Raw genomic sequence first — 16,821 nt, forward strand, 5'->3', positions numbered from 1 at the left:
CTAAGTAAGAACGCTATTTATTTTTATGTATATTATATGCATTTAAAGTCTTCAAAAGCTCTCCACACAGCTTCTGACACACACTTTAACAACTTTATATGTTTTTAAAACACTTTATACACTCTAAAACCTAAGTAATTTATACGTAAACAGACTCCTTTATTCAATGTCCAGTGAGCATGCTCAAATTTTGGTATGAAAAGATGAACTCAGTTTGAAACTGCAATTTTTGTTTATTTTCTTGTTTTAGGCTAACACACTCTCTTTCTTTCCGTAGACCCAGCAATGCATGGGTTAAGTTGTTCACAGCCTTACTTCAAATATTTCATACACAAAAACTATAAAAAGAATAAATGATTCCCGGGCGCGGCACTGCTGCTGCCCACTGCTCCCCTCACCTCCCAGGGGGTGAACAAGGGGATGGGTCAAATGCAGAGGACAAATTTCACCACACCTAGTGTGTGTGACAATCATTGGTACTTTAACTTTAACTTAACTTAACTAAAATCATTGTGCTGAGAACATGGGTTTTCTGGTGATCTGCTGGTTGGCCCATCGTAATAGACTGTCAGTTTTTCCCAATGCCCTCTGTGGTGAACATGAGGACCCACAGTACTTATTCATACAAAAGGATGAAGACCGTGGATGCCATGCAAAAAATGAATGTGTGTAACCAAAAAGAAAACATTTTCCTTCTTCTTTAAAAGCCTACTGAAATGATTTTTTTTTAATTTAAACGTGGATAGCAGATCCATTCTATGTGTCATACTTGATCATTTCGCGATATTGCCATATTTTTGCTGAAAGGATTTAATAGAGAACATCGACGATAAAGTTCGCAACTTTTGGTCGCTGATAAAAAAAAGCCTTGCCTGTACCGGAAGTAGCGTGACGTCGCAGGTTGAAAGGCTCCTCACATTTCCCCATTGTTTACACCAGCAGCGAGAGCGATTCGGACCGAGAAAGCAACGATTACCCCATTAATTTGAGCGAGGATGAAAGATTTGTGGATGAGGAACGTGAGAGTGAACAGGACGTATCTTTTTTCGCTCTGACCGTAATTTAGGTACAAGGGCTCATTGGATTCCGCACTTTCTCCTTTTTCTATTGTGGATCACGGATTTGTATTTTAAACCACCTCGGATACTATATCCTCTTGAAAATGAGAGTCGAGAACGCGAAATGGACATTCACAGTGACTTTTATCTCCATGACAATACATCGGCAAAGCACTTTAGCTACGGAGCTAACGTGACAGCATCGGGCTTAACTGCAGATAGAAACAAAATAAATAAACCCCTGACTGGAAGGATAGACAGAAAATCAACAATACTATTAAACCATGGAACTGTAACTACACAGTTAATGCTTTCCAGCCTGGCGTAGCTTAACAATGCTGTTGCTAACGATACCATTGAAGCTAACTTAGCTACGGGACCTCACAGAGCTATGCTAAAAACATTAGCTATCCACCTGCGCCAGCCAGCCCTCATCTGCTCAGCAACACCCGTGCTCACTTGCGTTCCAGCGATCGACGGAGCGACAAAGGACTTCACCCGATCATCGATGCGGTCGGCGGCTAGCGTCGGATAGCGCGTCTTCTATCCAAGTCAAAGTCCTCCTGGTTGTGTTGCTGCAGCCAGCCGCTAATACACCGATCCCACCTACAGCTTTCTTCTTTGCAGTCTTCATTGTTCATTAAACAAATTGCAAAAGATTCACCAACACAGATGTCCAGAATACTGTGGAATTTTGCGATGAAAACCGAGCTTTTTGTATTGGATACAATGTGTCCGAATACTTCCGTTTGAACCATTGACGTCACGCGCATACGTCATCATACATAGACGTTTTCTACCGGAAGTTTCGCGGGAAATTTAAAATTGCACTTTATAAGTTAACCCGGCCGTATTGGCATGTGTTGCAATGTTAAGATTTCATCATTGATATATAAACTATCAGACTGCGTGGTCGGTAGTAGTGGGTTTCAGTAGGCCTTTAATTTTGCACTATGTTTGACCCACATGTCAACTTAAAGTGTATTATATTTATGCATCAGAGCATTTTGTTGTAAGTTGTGAGGTGTGTCTGTTAAAATCATGGTTGGTTTTACAAATGATGACAGATGTGAACAAGAGCATGTATTGTCTATGTGTGATGATATAAATGAGGTGTGGTTGTAATGTACCGTATTTTCCGGACCATAGGGGCACCGGTTTATAAGGCACACTGCCGATGAATGGTCTATTTTCGATCTGTTTTCATATATAAGGCTAGGGTTATATATTATTATATAACGATATATATATTATTATATAGCGATTATAGGGCGCATAAAAAGAGTCATATTTTTATTATTATTATTTTTCTAAATTGAAACACTTCCTTGTGGTCCTTGTGGTGGTTATTTGGTCAAAATGCTGCATAGATTATGTTTTACAGATCATCTTCAAGCCGCTTTCTGACAGTCGCTTCCGGATGCAAAGTTTTGTGGGCGGTCTTATTTACGTGGCTCACATTCGACAGCGTCTTCTCCCCGTCATCTTTGTTGTAGCGGTGTAGCGTGCCAGGACGGGGGTGGAAGAAGTGTCAAAAGATGGAGCTAACTGTTTTAATGACATTCAGACTTTACTTAAATCAATAACGGAGCAGCATTTCCTCATCCGGAAACAACAACGAGGCCAGAAATGTGTCCCGTGAAAAACTGTCCGACCGGAACTCCAATAACTAAAGTTCCATGGGGGAATAATGTAAACTCACTACACCGGTATGTTTTAGCGCTTTCATGGCGAGTTTACTGACAGATATAAATAAGAACTTTACACTACTTTATATTAGAAATGGCAACAGCAGAGGATGAATGTCCCATAACAAGAAGATAGGGAAAAAGAATAACTACGGTGTCGGCACTGACTACTAAGGTGGACGCACACAATTTTTCAGGATTCATGCGGATACCAAATACACATCTGCGGGTACCAGAAGGTAAGAAAAGTTACTTTTGCATAATATTGCGAAACAAAACGCAAAATAATATGTCGTACCTTATACACACACCATAATAATACTCATATGTTGAAGCACAGTACAATCCATCAAGTGGTGCAGCTTCATAGCTGACCAAAGTCGTACTAAAACATTTTGATAGATTTTTGAGCGCTGTGTGTAATGCTCTATATTTTCAATGGAACATATAAAATGTTGATGTTGTTTACTTGAGTCATATTGCCATCATAGTGCAGTCTACACATATCTCTTATATTTGACTGCCATCTACTGGTCACACTTATCATTACACCATGTACCAAATAAAATAGCTTTGAGGTCGGTAAGCAAAATCAGAATTATTCCGAACATTAGGCGCACCGGGTTATAAGGCGCACTGTCGAGTTTTGAGGAAAAAAAAGGATTTTAAGTGCGCCTTATAGTCAGGAAAATACAGTATGAGTATGTGTCAATGACAGGGCATTTTATGACTTTTCTTAATTTCATTACATGCTATAGTATAATTTTATTGTTATAGTTGTTTTGCATGTTTTTGTATATTTTTAATTTAGGTAACCAGGGACTGCAGATAGAAATGAGCTATTTAGCTATAATCTGGTGCAGACCATATCTGTCTTTGAGCTTAGTGTCTCTGTGCATTGTCCCTCCAAATAAAGACTAAACTAAACTAATTTATGGTTTATTATAAGTATATGATATTAAAGAAGATGCATAAAAGAGTTATCGCCTGATTCTGCTGTCCATTGTAAAGGACAATGCATTAAAATGTAAAACAATGACAATTTTCACCCAAGATGATTACATTCAAGAACATTTTATGTGATGTTGAACAGTGTATATAAACGTTCATTCTTCATTTATTTGCACTACAGAGTTGTCAATAGCATTCCCATCTCTGCAGTAGCAGTCCCGCCTTGGACTTATAAAAAAAACCTCCATGAAGCCAGTAGACAAGGAAGACCATAACAGCAATGATTTCTGTCTCTGCACAAACCCACTTTCCAAAACACAAATTGCTTCTACAATAAACAAAAACTATCTAATTTGCTCTTTGTAAGAGGAGTCTGTGGCTGAGGCGTGTTCCAATTAAGTTGTGAGTTGCAGTGCTTTACAACAATTCCACAAAAATACACAACAATCTGTGTTCCTTTAGCAGTGGCAAGCACTCCTGCAGAAAATATTCCACTTGATGTACCCTTCATTTACCAAAAAATTGCCTCACACGATACACACGAAACACCTGTACACGGTTAACAAAACTGTAATGCATTTACGTAACCAATATGGCACCTACACAAATTATGTATGTCATGTGTGTGAGAGCAGCACACTGGCCTTGTAGTACACTTTCAGAAATTACTATTAGTTTCCACAGAGTTTGGTGACTACATGTCAGTAAGTAGGAATGCATTTGCTGTTTTATATACATTTTATTCCGTTAATATCACATTTGTTAAATATTTGTACAAGTTTAAAAAACGATCGCAATGATAATTTTCATTAGCCTGTCAATAGGCTTGTCCATTGTATGTTAGCATTAAGCTAGCGGCATAAGAGCCAACCTGTATGGTTGCATTGCTTGTTTAATTTTTAAACCAAACTACATTGTTGATTTAACATGATTCCTACATGTATGTGCACTTCTTATGTACATTGATGTACTTTCCTTTGTGTGCTTATAACTTAATAACTTCATTGTGGAGACTATCAATTAACAAACTCAAGCTAATTTAAAAGACTGCTTACCTATCTTCCAAAGTAAATTCCAACATTTAAGGAAGGCAGCGTAAAATATGTCATATAACCAGGAGTGTACAAAGTGCAGCTTGTGTTACATTGTAGTAATAAAATAAGCAAAACAATTGAAAAATAGTGCAAAACGATATAATGTAATACAGCAAAGTTATGTTGATACTAGGGTTGTCTTGATACCAATATTTTGGTACTGGTGCCGGTACCAAAATGTATTTTGATATTTTTCTGTACTTTTCTAAATAAAGGGGACCACAAAAAATGGCATTATTGGCTTTATTTTAACAAAAAAATCTAAGGGTACATCAAACATCTGTTTCTTATTGCAATCAAAGAACAATTTTGTCCTTAAATAAAATAGTGACCATACGAGACAACTTGTCTTTTATTGGTAAGTAAGCAAACAAAGGCTCCTAATTTAGTCTGCTGACGTATGCAGTGACGTATTGTGTCATTTTCCATTCTATTATTTTGTCAACATTATTAATCCACTTGTTTATTTACTGTTAATTTCTGCTTACTTTTTATTTTAACATGTTCTATCTACACTTCTGTTGAAATGTAATAATCAGTTATTCTTCTGTTGTTTGATACTTTATATTAGTTTTGTGTGATACTACAAATTTAGGTATCGATCTGATACCAAGAAGACCATACATTGGTCATATTCAAAGTCCTCATGTGTCCAGGGACATATTTCCTGAGTTTATAAACATAAAATTACACAAAAAAAATTAATAGATTTTGTTTTGATAAAAAATATAGATGTAATCATAGTAGTATCAACGAGATACGCTATTGTACTTGGTATCATTACAGTGGATGTTAGGTGTAGATCCACCCATGGCATTTGTTTAAATTCAGGGGTGCTAGCTTGCTGTTAGCGGTTAGCTGTTGTATCCTCCTACGGTGAGTAGTGAAGCATGTTCAGCTATTCCTCGTCCTGCAGGGATGATACTCGTAAGAAACGTACTTTATTTGTCGCCACTGAGGCGAGGATTAGTGATTTAGAAGAAGCTAAAACACTGCCGACTGCGGATGGACATTAGCCGCTAGCTAGCTAGCCATGTTTTAAAGCAGTGGTCCCCAACCTTTTTGTAGCTGCGGACCGGTCAACGCTTGAAAATTTGTCCCACGGACCGGGGGGGGGGGGGGGGGGGGGGATTATTATAATTTTTTTTATTTTTATAAAGAAATACAAACATGTGTGCTTACGGACTGTATCCCTGCAGACTGTATTGATCTATATTGATATATAATGTACATAGTGTGTTTTTTATGTTGATTTAATAGAAAAATAAAATACTTTTTTTTTTTTTACTTCTTGTGCGGCCCGGTATCAAACGGTGGTTTGGGACCACTGTTTTAAAGCACCTCCTCATGTGGACGTTTTAATGTTATAGCTTCACCTTTATTGTCAGTTTTTAGCCCAAAATGTGTCTGTTCTCCCTTTTCTCTCTACACACCGTGTCTGCTTGTAAGTACTCCGTGATTGTGCGCTGCCGAACATGCTCCAGTACTTTTAAAACATAGTGTAGTACCGTTTTTGAATCATTGTACCACGATATTATACTAGTACCGGTATACCGTACAACCCTCGTTGATACTAATAAATAATACCAAAGTTTTGTTTTTGAATATACTGTATGTATAAAAAATGTTTTGGCCTTAAAAAAATAATAGCCAATTATGCAAATCATATGATGACATCATATTGACACCACCCCAGTCACACACCTACCACCACAAATACATTGTCAATCGGTAGGAAACACTGCACTACTGTATGTACTGTCACTGTGAACAACAAAAAAATTACAGAGCTAATATGAATATTGAGCAAAATTGCAATGAGTGTTATTTTCTATGTTGTTTTCCAAGTGAATCTGTGCGTACCTTAACCCTGCTGACTGCCTCCTGGGCCTGCATCATGCGTATGTTCTTGGAAGGGTTCCTCTCGGACAGCAGCTGAGTCGAGCCCAGGTAGTTAGCGGCAAATATGATTCCATCAATCAGGTCTTCTGGCTCGCAGGGTCCTGGGACTAGGCCAGGGAGAGAGGATGCTGATGAGCAAGGAAGCCGACTGAGAGGGACTGACAGGGTCTGGTGTGGGTGTGTGATGAAACACAGCCAAGCACCATGGAGATAGATAACAGACTGTGTGAACAATGACTGGCTGCGAGCTGATGGAGGCGTGATGTGTGAGGACCTGAGATTATTATGTCTGTGATATGTAAATTGGAACCCTCACTTCTCAATCTCATTGTTTGGCCTGACATCTACCCCAAGGCACGATAATTACTCAAAAGTAGCTCAACCAGGACGGTGGTGGGATAGACTGGAAACCCGCCTTAGTGCTCCTCCATGCAATTTTCCTAGTCTGTACTCACCAAAGGCCAATTAAAAGCCCCTTCTCTCTCTTTGGCCTGATTGCCTGTACCATCGATGGCAAACTGCTGTTACTGTTATGTTGACCCAGATTCTTCAGAGAAGGTGTTAGCAGAGGTGGGCTGCACCCTCTGAACAAGTCGTATGCATACAGGAAATAATAGTCCATACGCCAGGTAATCACCACAGCCTGAGGTTAGATTTGTTTTGGAGGTGCACTTTACCACGCGAGAGGGTTTGCAGGGGGAGGAGCGAGCCACTAATGTTATTAATCCAGGTTGTAGAGACTAAACCCATAATACAAACTGTCAAAATACATTAAACTGTTCAGTTCAGTTTCAGTTTATTTCGAATATGCATACGATACAATCTGGGGGTGGTATAGTTCGGTTGGTAGCGTGGTCATGCCAGCAATTTGAGGGTTCCAGGTTTGATCCCCGCTTCCGCCAACCTAGTCACTGTCGTTGTGTCCTTGGGCAAGACACTTTACCCACCTGCTCCCAGTGCCAGCCACACTGGTTTAAATGTAACTTAGATATTGGGTTTCACTATGTAAAGCGCTTTGAGTCACTAGAGAAAAAGCGCTATATAAATATAATTCACTTCACTTCACAATGTAATGCATCACACATTTCCAGTTGTTTCATTACAGCACGTCCGAAAAGGAGTAGGAAGAAGCAGAGCTTATTTAATCCTACCCCTTTTCATACCGTAGCAATGTTATCCAATTTCCTTGTTATTTCGATTAATGCCATTGATAATAATAATAATAATAATAATAATAATGGATTAGATTTTATATCGCGCTTTTCTATTATTAGATACTCAAAGCGCTCACAGAGTAGTGGGAACCCATCATTCATTCACACCTGGTGGTGGTAAGCTACAATTGTAGCCACAGCTGCCCTGGGGTAGACTAACGGAAGCGAGGCTGCCGACCACCACTTATCATTCATTCACCAGTGTGAGCAGCACCGGGGGCAAAGGTGAAGTGTCCTGCCCAAGGACACAACGGCAGCGATTTGGATGTTGAGATGTTGGCTCTGTATCCGTATTGGTTATCTGTGAGTGTTTCGTTTTTATTCATGAATTTGTCTAATCTGTTGTTAAACAGTTTTTCAATGATTTTAGAAAATTGTGAAAGTAAAGAAACAGGTCTGTAGTTTGTAAACTGGTGTTTGTCTACAGTCTTATAAATCGGTACGATTTTTGCTATTTCCATTTTATATTTGTACCAGGAAAGCAGCATGCTGTAGCACACAAGGGTCAAAATACGTGCCAAGTACTAAAAATGCATACAAGTTTGCTATGTGGGCCCAAGCACGGTACCATGACCAATACTCAATAGGTGTACAAGCAGAAGAACTTACCATCAACAAAGCTGGGGAAGGATGCCACCTTTTTGGTAGTCTAGAGAACAAAACACAACATTAGTATTTAATTTGTACAAGACTGTTAGACATACGCAAACTGTAGATATTCACTTATGTCAGTAAAAATTAAACCATTCTACAAATTGAGTGGTTGTCCGTCCTAAGATTAACTGGTGTAAAGAGAATGCAGAGAATTATCCGTGCCCTCATATTCACATTTCTGTGAACAATAATACAGTGGTACCTAGGGATGGATACCGAGTACCATTTTTTTTTTTTTAGTACCGGTTCCTAAATGGGTCCAATACCGTCAAAATTCTGGACTATTGTTGTCCTGATACCAATATTTTGGTACCTTTACCAGTACCAAAATGATTTCGATACTTTTCGATACTTTTCTAAATAAAGGGGACCACAAAAAAGTGCATTATTGGCTTCATTTTAACAAAAAATCTTACGGTACATTAAACATATGTTTCTTATTGCAAGTTTGTCCTTATATAAAATAGTGAACATACAAGACAACTTGTCTTGTATTAGTAAGTAAGCAAACAAAGGCTCCTAACTTAGTCTGCTGACGTATGCAGTGACGTATTGTGTCATTTTCCATTCAATTATTTTGTCAAAATTATTAAGGACAAGTGGTAGAAAATGAATTATTAATCTAGTTGTTCATTTATTGTTAATATCTGCTTACTTTCTCTTTAACATGTTCTATCTACACTTCTGTTAAAATGTAATAATCACGTATTCATCTGTTGTTTGATACTTTACATTAGTTTTGGATGATGCCACAAATTTGGCTATCAATCCAATACCATGTAGTTACAGGATCATACATTGGTCATATTCAAAGTCCCCATGTGTCCAGGGACATATTTCTTGAGTTTATAAACATAATATACATTTAAAAAAACCGAAAGAAGATGTTGTGATGCCAAAAAATATCGACATAATCATAGTAGTATTGACCAGATACGCTACTGTACTTGGTATCATTACAGTGGATGTTAGGTGTAGATCCACCAATGGCGTTTGTTTACATTGTGACGCTGGTGAGCTACGGTGGGGCGTCACAATGTAATGTACTATACCACCACTTTTCAGAGGCGGTATAGTACCGAATATGATTCATTAGTATCGCGGCACTATACTAATACTGGTATACCGTACAACCCTATTCTGGACTAATGATACAGCTATACTTTACGGCTCTACTTTTTTATCCAGCTGACAAACGTCATTATGACTCGTGCGTGCTGTCACATTCATTCTAGGGTTGTACGGTATGCCGATAATAATCAAGTACAGCTGTACTAATGAATTAAAAACGATACTATACTGCCTTTAAACATTTGGGTACATTTTTTTTTGATGATGTTGAGTGTGTTAAAATGCACACACAAAGCGCATACAAGCAATAACATTGTGGAGAGAAAAATGGCAACAATTCCACTGGTTAATAGAGAGGTTGTGTGATGCGTAATATGGAGGCATTTTGGCTTCAAAACTCCGGATAAAGGTCAAACGCAGCTGCTTTAAAACATGCTCAGTTTAAAGAGCAAGAGATAATGTAGTTAACTAGCACCCCTGCTGTGCACACACATATATGTAGATGCACACACAGCTGCTTCCCTTGTTATCTATACTATTAGCGCAGTTGAAACTGTAAAGGTAAAAGTGATGTGAAATGTTCATTTATACATTTCATTTGGCATTTATATGTATTTTGCAATGCTTTTTGCGCGTGAAACTACAACTATTGTGTATGAAAAGTGTATTGGGTTAACTTTTATGTATGTGAAATGATTGGTCTTACATTATTCTAATGGGAAATCTTGTTTCGGTTTTCATACAATTCTGTTGTCAACGGACCCACTGTATAAGGATTAATAAGAAAACAGAGGCATCACTGTATATTGATAGAGAATAACTAATTTTTTCTGCCACCTCACTTTAAAATATTTACATCAATCAGGGACAGAAGCAGCTGGGTGGTGCGTGTTCACAGAACAACCATCACACGCCTCACTGAAATAGGACTTTCACAAAAACCTAACACAAGGCAGCCATCGGGCTGCAAGAAAAGGATATTGTCTCACACGCAAACATTCCTTGGTACATCTTAACAGCAATATTTGTACAGTAGTGATGTGCTTACGTCTGGTACGTTGTTGTTCTCCAGTGGAATATTCAGATCGGAGCGCTGCTGTTTTCTTGGCTGCTCTGCACTGTTGCTCACCTGTCAGGTAACAGAGACAACAAGAAAAACATCCTGTGAGCTTTTGGGGATGAGATCGGTAGGTAGTGAGTTCAAACCCCGGCCGAGTCATACCAAAGACTATAAAAATGGGACCCTTTACCTCCCTGCTTGGCACTCGGCATCAAGGGTTGGAATTGGGGTTAAATCAACAAAATGATTCCCGAGCGCGGCCACCGCTGCTGCTCACTGCTCTCCTCACCTCCCAGGGGGTGGAACAAGGGGATGGGTCAAATGCAGAGGGTTATTTCACCACACCTAGTGTGGTACTTTAAGTTTAACATACTTAAAATGTGTGCATTACAACCCAGCAGTGATCAAACTTTCAGAAGTGATATGATACACTTTTGCCTGGTATTACAGTAGATCCGGCAGCACGGTGGGACAGGGGTTAGTGCGTCTGCCTCTAAATACGAAGGGTTCGATCCTGCGCTTGGGATCTTGCTGTCTGGAGTTTGCATGTTCTCCCCGGGGATTAGTTGATTGGCAACACTAAATTGGCCCTAGTGTGTGAATGTGAGTGTGAATGTTGTCTGTCTATCTGTGTTGGCCCTGTGATGAGGTGGCGACTTGTCCAGGGCATACCCCGCCTTCTGCCCGAATGCAGCTGAGATAGGCTCCAGCAACCCCCCGCGATCCCGAAAGGGACAAGCGGTAGAAAATGGATGGATGGATTACAGTAGATCCTCGCTGCCAAATCATTTGTGCTGACAGATATTTTTTAAAATCTTTTTTCTATGTTGTACATTGATTCTTTAGAAAGTTAGTTTTATGATTAGACAAATAAGAGGTTTGATGGCACTATCTGCAGGAGGAAAAGAACGCCGCAACTATGACTCCAGCAGAGGGCGCTGTCTGTCAAGTCAATTTGCCTAATATTTGTCTGTCTATCTGTGTTGGCCCTGTGATGAGGTGGCGACTTGTCCAGGGTGTACCCCGACTTCCGCCCGAGTGCAGCTGGGATAGGCTCCAGCACCACCCCGCCACCCCAAATGGATGGATTTTCCACCTTTGACAAGACGATATGTTGTGTAACTAAGTACAATACTGGATGTCTGTAAGAGTTTCTTAATGCAAATGGGTGGTAGACCTGTTTTTAGTAGGTTGAAAGAAGGGATGGGTACCGAATTCAGTGGAACCTTGATGCCTTCGTGTGGTTCGCACACATATGCATAATTCCAATAAAGGATCGCTTCCTCATTGTCTCTTTCCGCACACACACGGCACCCTCTCTTGTCTCCCTCGTGTCTGCCTTCTCCCGCTCCAGTCAGCTGATCATTCGCAGACGACAAAGTAAAGTGGCTTTTACTTTTTGAAATTGTTATCATTGTAGCAATATGGTTGTTAAAATTAAGTATTTTTGTGATTTCTGATTGTTTGATTGTTTTGACCTGGTTTACTTACGTACCATTCGGGTAATCGAGTTGGTGACTCAGTCTGTACTTTTTTTTTTAATGAGTACAACTAAAAAATACCCTAACACGGGGTCAAATAAAGTTGTAAGTACCAGCACTTTAATAAAGGAAATTAGAAATACTATTGAATTCAAGAGAGAATTAGTAGCAAAGTATAAAGGTGGCATCTTCGTGGCTCTCCCCTCTACTCCGTCTTCGCTCATTGGCATCTTCGCCAACAAGCGTCTTAAGTAAAGATTATGCCTTAAAAGTTAATTCAACCATTTTATTCATCATTTATATGTATTGCACATTATCTCCATTTGAAAGTGTGATTGTCCACAATAAAATATGTTTTGTGTTAAAATATTTTGATGTCTGGAATAGATTCATTGGTTTACATGATTTCTTAGGGGAAAAATCACTCCGCGTTTCGTACTGTTCGGTGTTTGTCGGAATTTTTGGGACAGATTACTGACTATAAGTAACTTCTACCTGAGGGCCATGTTTTTGTCCCTTCATGGTTGCATTTAGACTTTTCTCCCATGCTGTCTGTATCGGGTGTGGAGGAGCAATCACATCCACAGAAGAACATGCCTCTATTTATAAATGTTTACTTTGGGGGTTATTTTGGAGTCATTCTCTGGCTTTCTATCATGAAAGTTTGTTATATGTGGAGTTGAATGGAATGACTTCATTGTCATTGCACTTATAAAGTACAACAAAATTACATTGTCCGTAAAAATCCGTTCAAGATCAGACAAACATTATAGAGGGTAGACAAACAGGAACTTTGATGCATAGCAACAAGGGTGGGAAAAAGGTAAAAACAAGGGGTGAGGAGGAGAAAAAAAGCAAGTCCCAAACTTAAACTCCTGTTTGGGGCTCGGTTTGAAACCAGGAAAAAACCTTAAGCAAAGGCAATATACATATTACGACACCAAACTTGAGACTTGCAACAAGGGTAAAGGGGGCGAGCATCCGGCCTGAAAATGTGGCTACCAGGAGTGCTGCTCTGCTATCCATCCAACCACGGACAAAGGCGTTGGATGTGGGGTACGTGTATTTTCCATGGATGTATTTTGCGTGTGTGTGTAAGCCTGAAGAGTCACTTTGTTTCTAGACCTCGGTGTTCGTCAGTCCAACAAAAGTCAACAAACAACAGGTGTGTGACCTTGAAAGACAGGGAATTAATTTGTAGCATCTTTGCTGCATGGTCAATATGGAGAATCCTGAAGCAATGACCTTGTCAGGTGGCTTCAGTCAGGGAAAACAATCCAGATTAGAATGTTTGTGCTTGAGAGAGCTACAACAAATGTAATTATTTCCCTCTAATTGTATAGTTCTGGTCCTCAAATTCATCTTACTGCGCAGAGCAGACAGCTTCTCTAAGAAGTTATCCAGTTTGCGATTTAGTCCAAAATCACAAACGTCTGAGGGCCCAGAGCTCTGGCCAAACTTCAATCATTTGTGACAGATTTAGGGTACCTTGAATGGCTGCTGGCATCTTTCAATATATCGATACACCAGGGCAACACTTAGTTCAATTAGCAGATGTCCTGTTATCATGATTCCAAATAGTTAGATGTCTTCAATGTCCTCGACTGAAAGAATCACAAGGCATGCAGCACTTCGCTGCTTCCAAGAGTCCACCGTGTGTCAAGCAACAATGTTCCATCAGGACAGGCAGGTTCCCCCAAACCCAAGTTTCTCCTCGAAAAGCGTAATTTATAGAAAGATAATTTTGTTGAGAGGAAAGTTCATCACTTCCATTGCTTACATTTTAGAGAGCAGGTCAAAAAGAGGCTCCCAGAAAGTTAAGACAAGACAAAAGAAGCAAAAGTAGGACAGATATAGGAGAGAGAAGGAAAGCATCCGCCTTCGATGAGAGCCAGAAAAAAGTAGAGTAGATTGCTTTAGTAGACTCAGTGAAACAGAATATAGAGTAATCTAAATACACTACTTCCCCGTATTCCTGTTATATTATTGAACAGTACTTGTATTGTGCGAGACCTGCAGAATGAAGAACACAATGTACCAACAAGGGCAACATAATGAAAATATGCTGGAAGGAAAAATGCGGTAAATATATGCATAATCCATCTTTTTGATGGCTCTCTGGTAGAGATGTTTGTCTCATAGTTGAATGGAAGACATTTGTGACAAGGAGCGAGGGATGAGTTACTGAGGAAATGTTTCTCATCTTTCTCTGGAAAATTGCTGTAATCCTTTTCCTGCGCTCTTGTTACCTTGAGCTGTCCCTGTCCTTGTGTATTGACTCGTACACACACAGATGGATATAAATGCACTGATAATATTCATACTCACAATACCACACAGACGTGTCTCTCATACGGATAAAGTCAGCAATGCATACTAATACACACCTGCTGTACTGTGTGTATTCATGCATGCTGGCATTGCCAAGCTTTGTGGAGCTCATTTGTATCCCAGAAGTGGGTCAGACAATTTAACCACTTAGAAGTATTACTATGCAATGTATTAATAGCATGTAGTATGCCAAGGTAAACTCATACCAATTATTTTTTTCCAGATGGTTGTAAAAGCTTGGAAATTACACGGGATTCTCCATTAGTACTTGTTTTCAATGTGTACTTGAAGTAATCCTTTTTAAGTAATCAAGATTGTCGTCCCAAAGACCAGTATTTTGTGTACCAGGGCTGTTTTTATTCATTTATTTGTAACTCGGACAAAAGGAAACAATGTCCCTGACTGATTCTCAGGAAGATATGTCAGTATAACTACCAGCCCTTGTCCTAGAATATCAGTTTCCCTGCTGTCGTGGGCAAGAAGGTGATTTATTTCAATAATCATCCTGCAGTCAGGGGCGTAGCACCAATTTCTGGGCCCCCATACACAAGACTCCTGAAGGGTGCCGCACCCCAACCTAAACCCAACAAAGATGGTTCAAACCAGCTGTCTAAAACCCTTTAAGTTGTTGAGTTTTTTAAAGAAAGGATTAGCATATCTAGAACATATTTAGTTGTTGTTTTTTTACAAAAAAGTGCCAACTAATTCAATATAAAGAGGCCAGAATCTGAATTTAAAAAATAATCATATAACCTGTCATTAATTTAGAGTTTCCCTTTACTTCAGAGTGTAAAATAAACATTAGCTGATTCCCGTACAGTTTAGGATTACTTATGATCAGTGGATAATACAAATCATAAGTGAAGTGAATTATATTTATATAGCACTTTTCTCTAGTGACTCAAAGCGCTTTACATAGTGAAAACCCAATATCTAAGTTACATTTAAACCAGTGTGGGTGGCACTGGGAGCAGGTGGGTAAAGTGTCTTGCCCAAGGACACAACGGCAGTGACTAGGATGGCGGAAGCAGGGATCGAACCTGGAACCCTCAAGTTGCTGGCCGGCCACTCTACCAACCGAGCTATACCGCCCCACATAATTTATAATAATACATTATTATAAATATAGCATTATTAGTGCATCTCCTATATGGGTAAAGCCTCCCTGTGTTTTTAAAACCTAGTGATGCCTCTGTTTCTGACTTTGTGCCTTACAGGTGCGGGGAAGGGGCTTTGGAACATGTGATTCCTTCGGGTAGCGGGTCGGGCCCTGCAGACCAGAGAGGGCTTTCACATCACATGACTCTGTTCCTTGAACGCACCACAGTTATGTGCAATTAGATGCAAAATTGAAGCATATGCATATCTTTCTTGTATGTTGCCACGCAAAGATGTGTTATATTTTTACCATTCTTCTATCTACCTTTCTTGTTCCAAAAAGCTGCTGCTCGGTGTGAATGCTTAAAGGTGAGCTTAGATAACATTATGACATCTGTGTTGAGTGAAGTTTTCAAAGTTAAGTGAATTATATTTACAGTATATAGGGCTTTTTGCTAGAGACTCAAAACACTGAAATTAATTATCTAGATCTTTTTTTAAGCTACATTTAAACCAGTGAGGGTGGCATTGGGAGCAGGTGGGTAAAGTATTTTGCTCAAGGACACAATGACAGTCACTAGGATGGCGGAAGTGGGAATCAGACCTGGAACCTTTAAGTTGCTGGCACGGCAACCGGGCCACGCCGCCCCAAGTTAGGTTTGCTGCTATCCAGGCGTAGGTCTTAGACATTCGTAATTTGATTCAAGCAACCTTATTATCAAACGTTCACAGCAATATTTATTTTATCTTAACATTTATGATGGAAGGGATTCATTTGGCCCCATCCGTGGGTCTATCTCACATGAGAGGAAGGCTGGAGGTTCATCATTTCACAATGAAGTCTGCTAAAAATGATGGAAAGTGCCTCTCCACATAGCAACTGACACTGTGGTCAAAGTTGGAATAGCCACAAAACCCATATTAAGGTATTCAACACTCTACTGCCATTGCGCGGATAAAGTGGATAGTACACCCCCCAATTTGTCATGTTTCATATGTCAGGTAAACTTTCCAAAAGCCCAGGGATCCCCTTGTGCTTGGGGCCCCGATACAATATCCCCATATACATACCCCTCTGCTATGATGTCTCTACATGCAGTAATGTTGTTGAATTGACCTGGTAAAAAGTCCAATCTATATCTTTTCTTGCATGTTTCATTGCATAACCCTGACAAAACCACAGCAAAGTAACTTTTATGAGGAGGTAAAAGGGCTGGAA

At 39.6% G+C, this 16,821-nt stretch overlaps 1 protein-coding gene across 3 annotated transcripts in view; it reads right to left on the bottom strand.

Annotated features, from left to right (window-relative positions):
* The window catches only part of LOC133638567 (amyloid-beta A4 precursor protein-binding family A member 2-like), a 172,725-nt gene that overhangs the window by 37,670 nt on the left and 118,234 nt on the right, over positions 1-16,821 (bottom strand). For all 3 annotated transcript variants that reach the window (XM_062031328.1, XM_062031335.1, XM_062031344.1), the window contains 3 exons: positions 10,681-10,761; positions 8,517-8,556; positions 6,655-6,800 (listed from right to left, as the gene is read on the bottom strand). In XM_062031328.1, the coding sequence (XP_061887312.1) occupies positions 6,655-6,800; positions 8,517-8,556; positions 10,681-10,761 (267 nt within the window). The remainder of the gene's footprint in view (positions 1-6,654; positions 6,801-8,516; positions 8,557-10,680; positions 10,762-16,821) is intronic.

This window comes from Entelurus aequoreus, linkage group LG02 (assembly GCF_033978785.1).
Source record: "Entelurus aequoreus isolate RoL-2023_Sb linkage group LG02, RoL_Eaeq_v1.1, whole genome shotgun sequence".
In the NCBI taxonomy this organism is placed as follows: Eukaryota; Metazoa; Chordata; class Actinopteri; order Syngnathiformes; family Syngnathidae; genus Entelurus; species Entelurus aequoreus.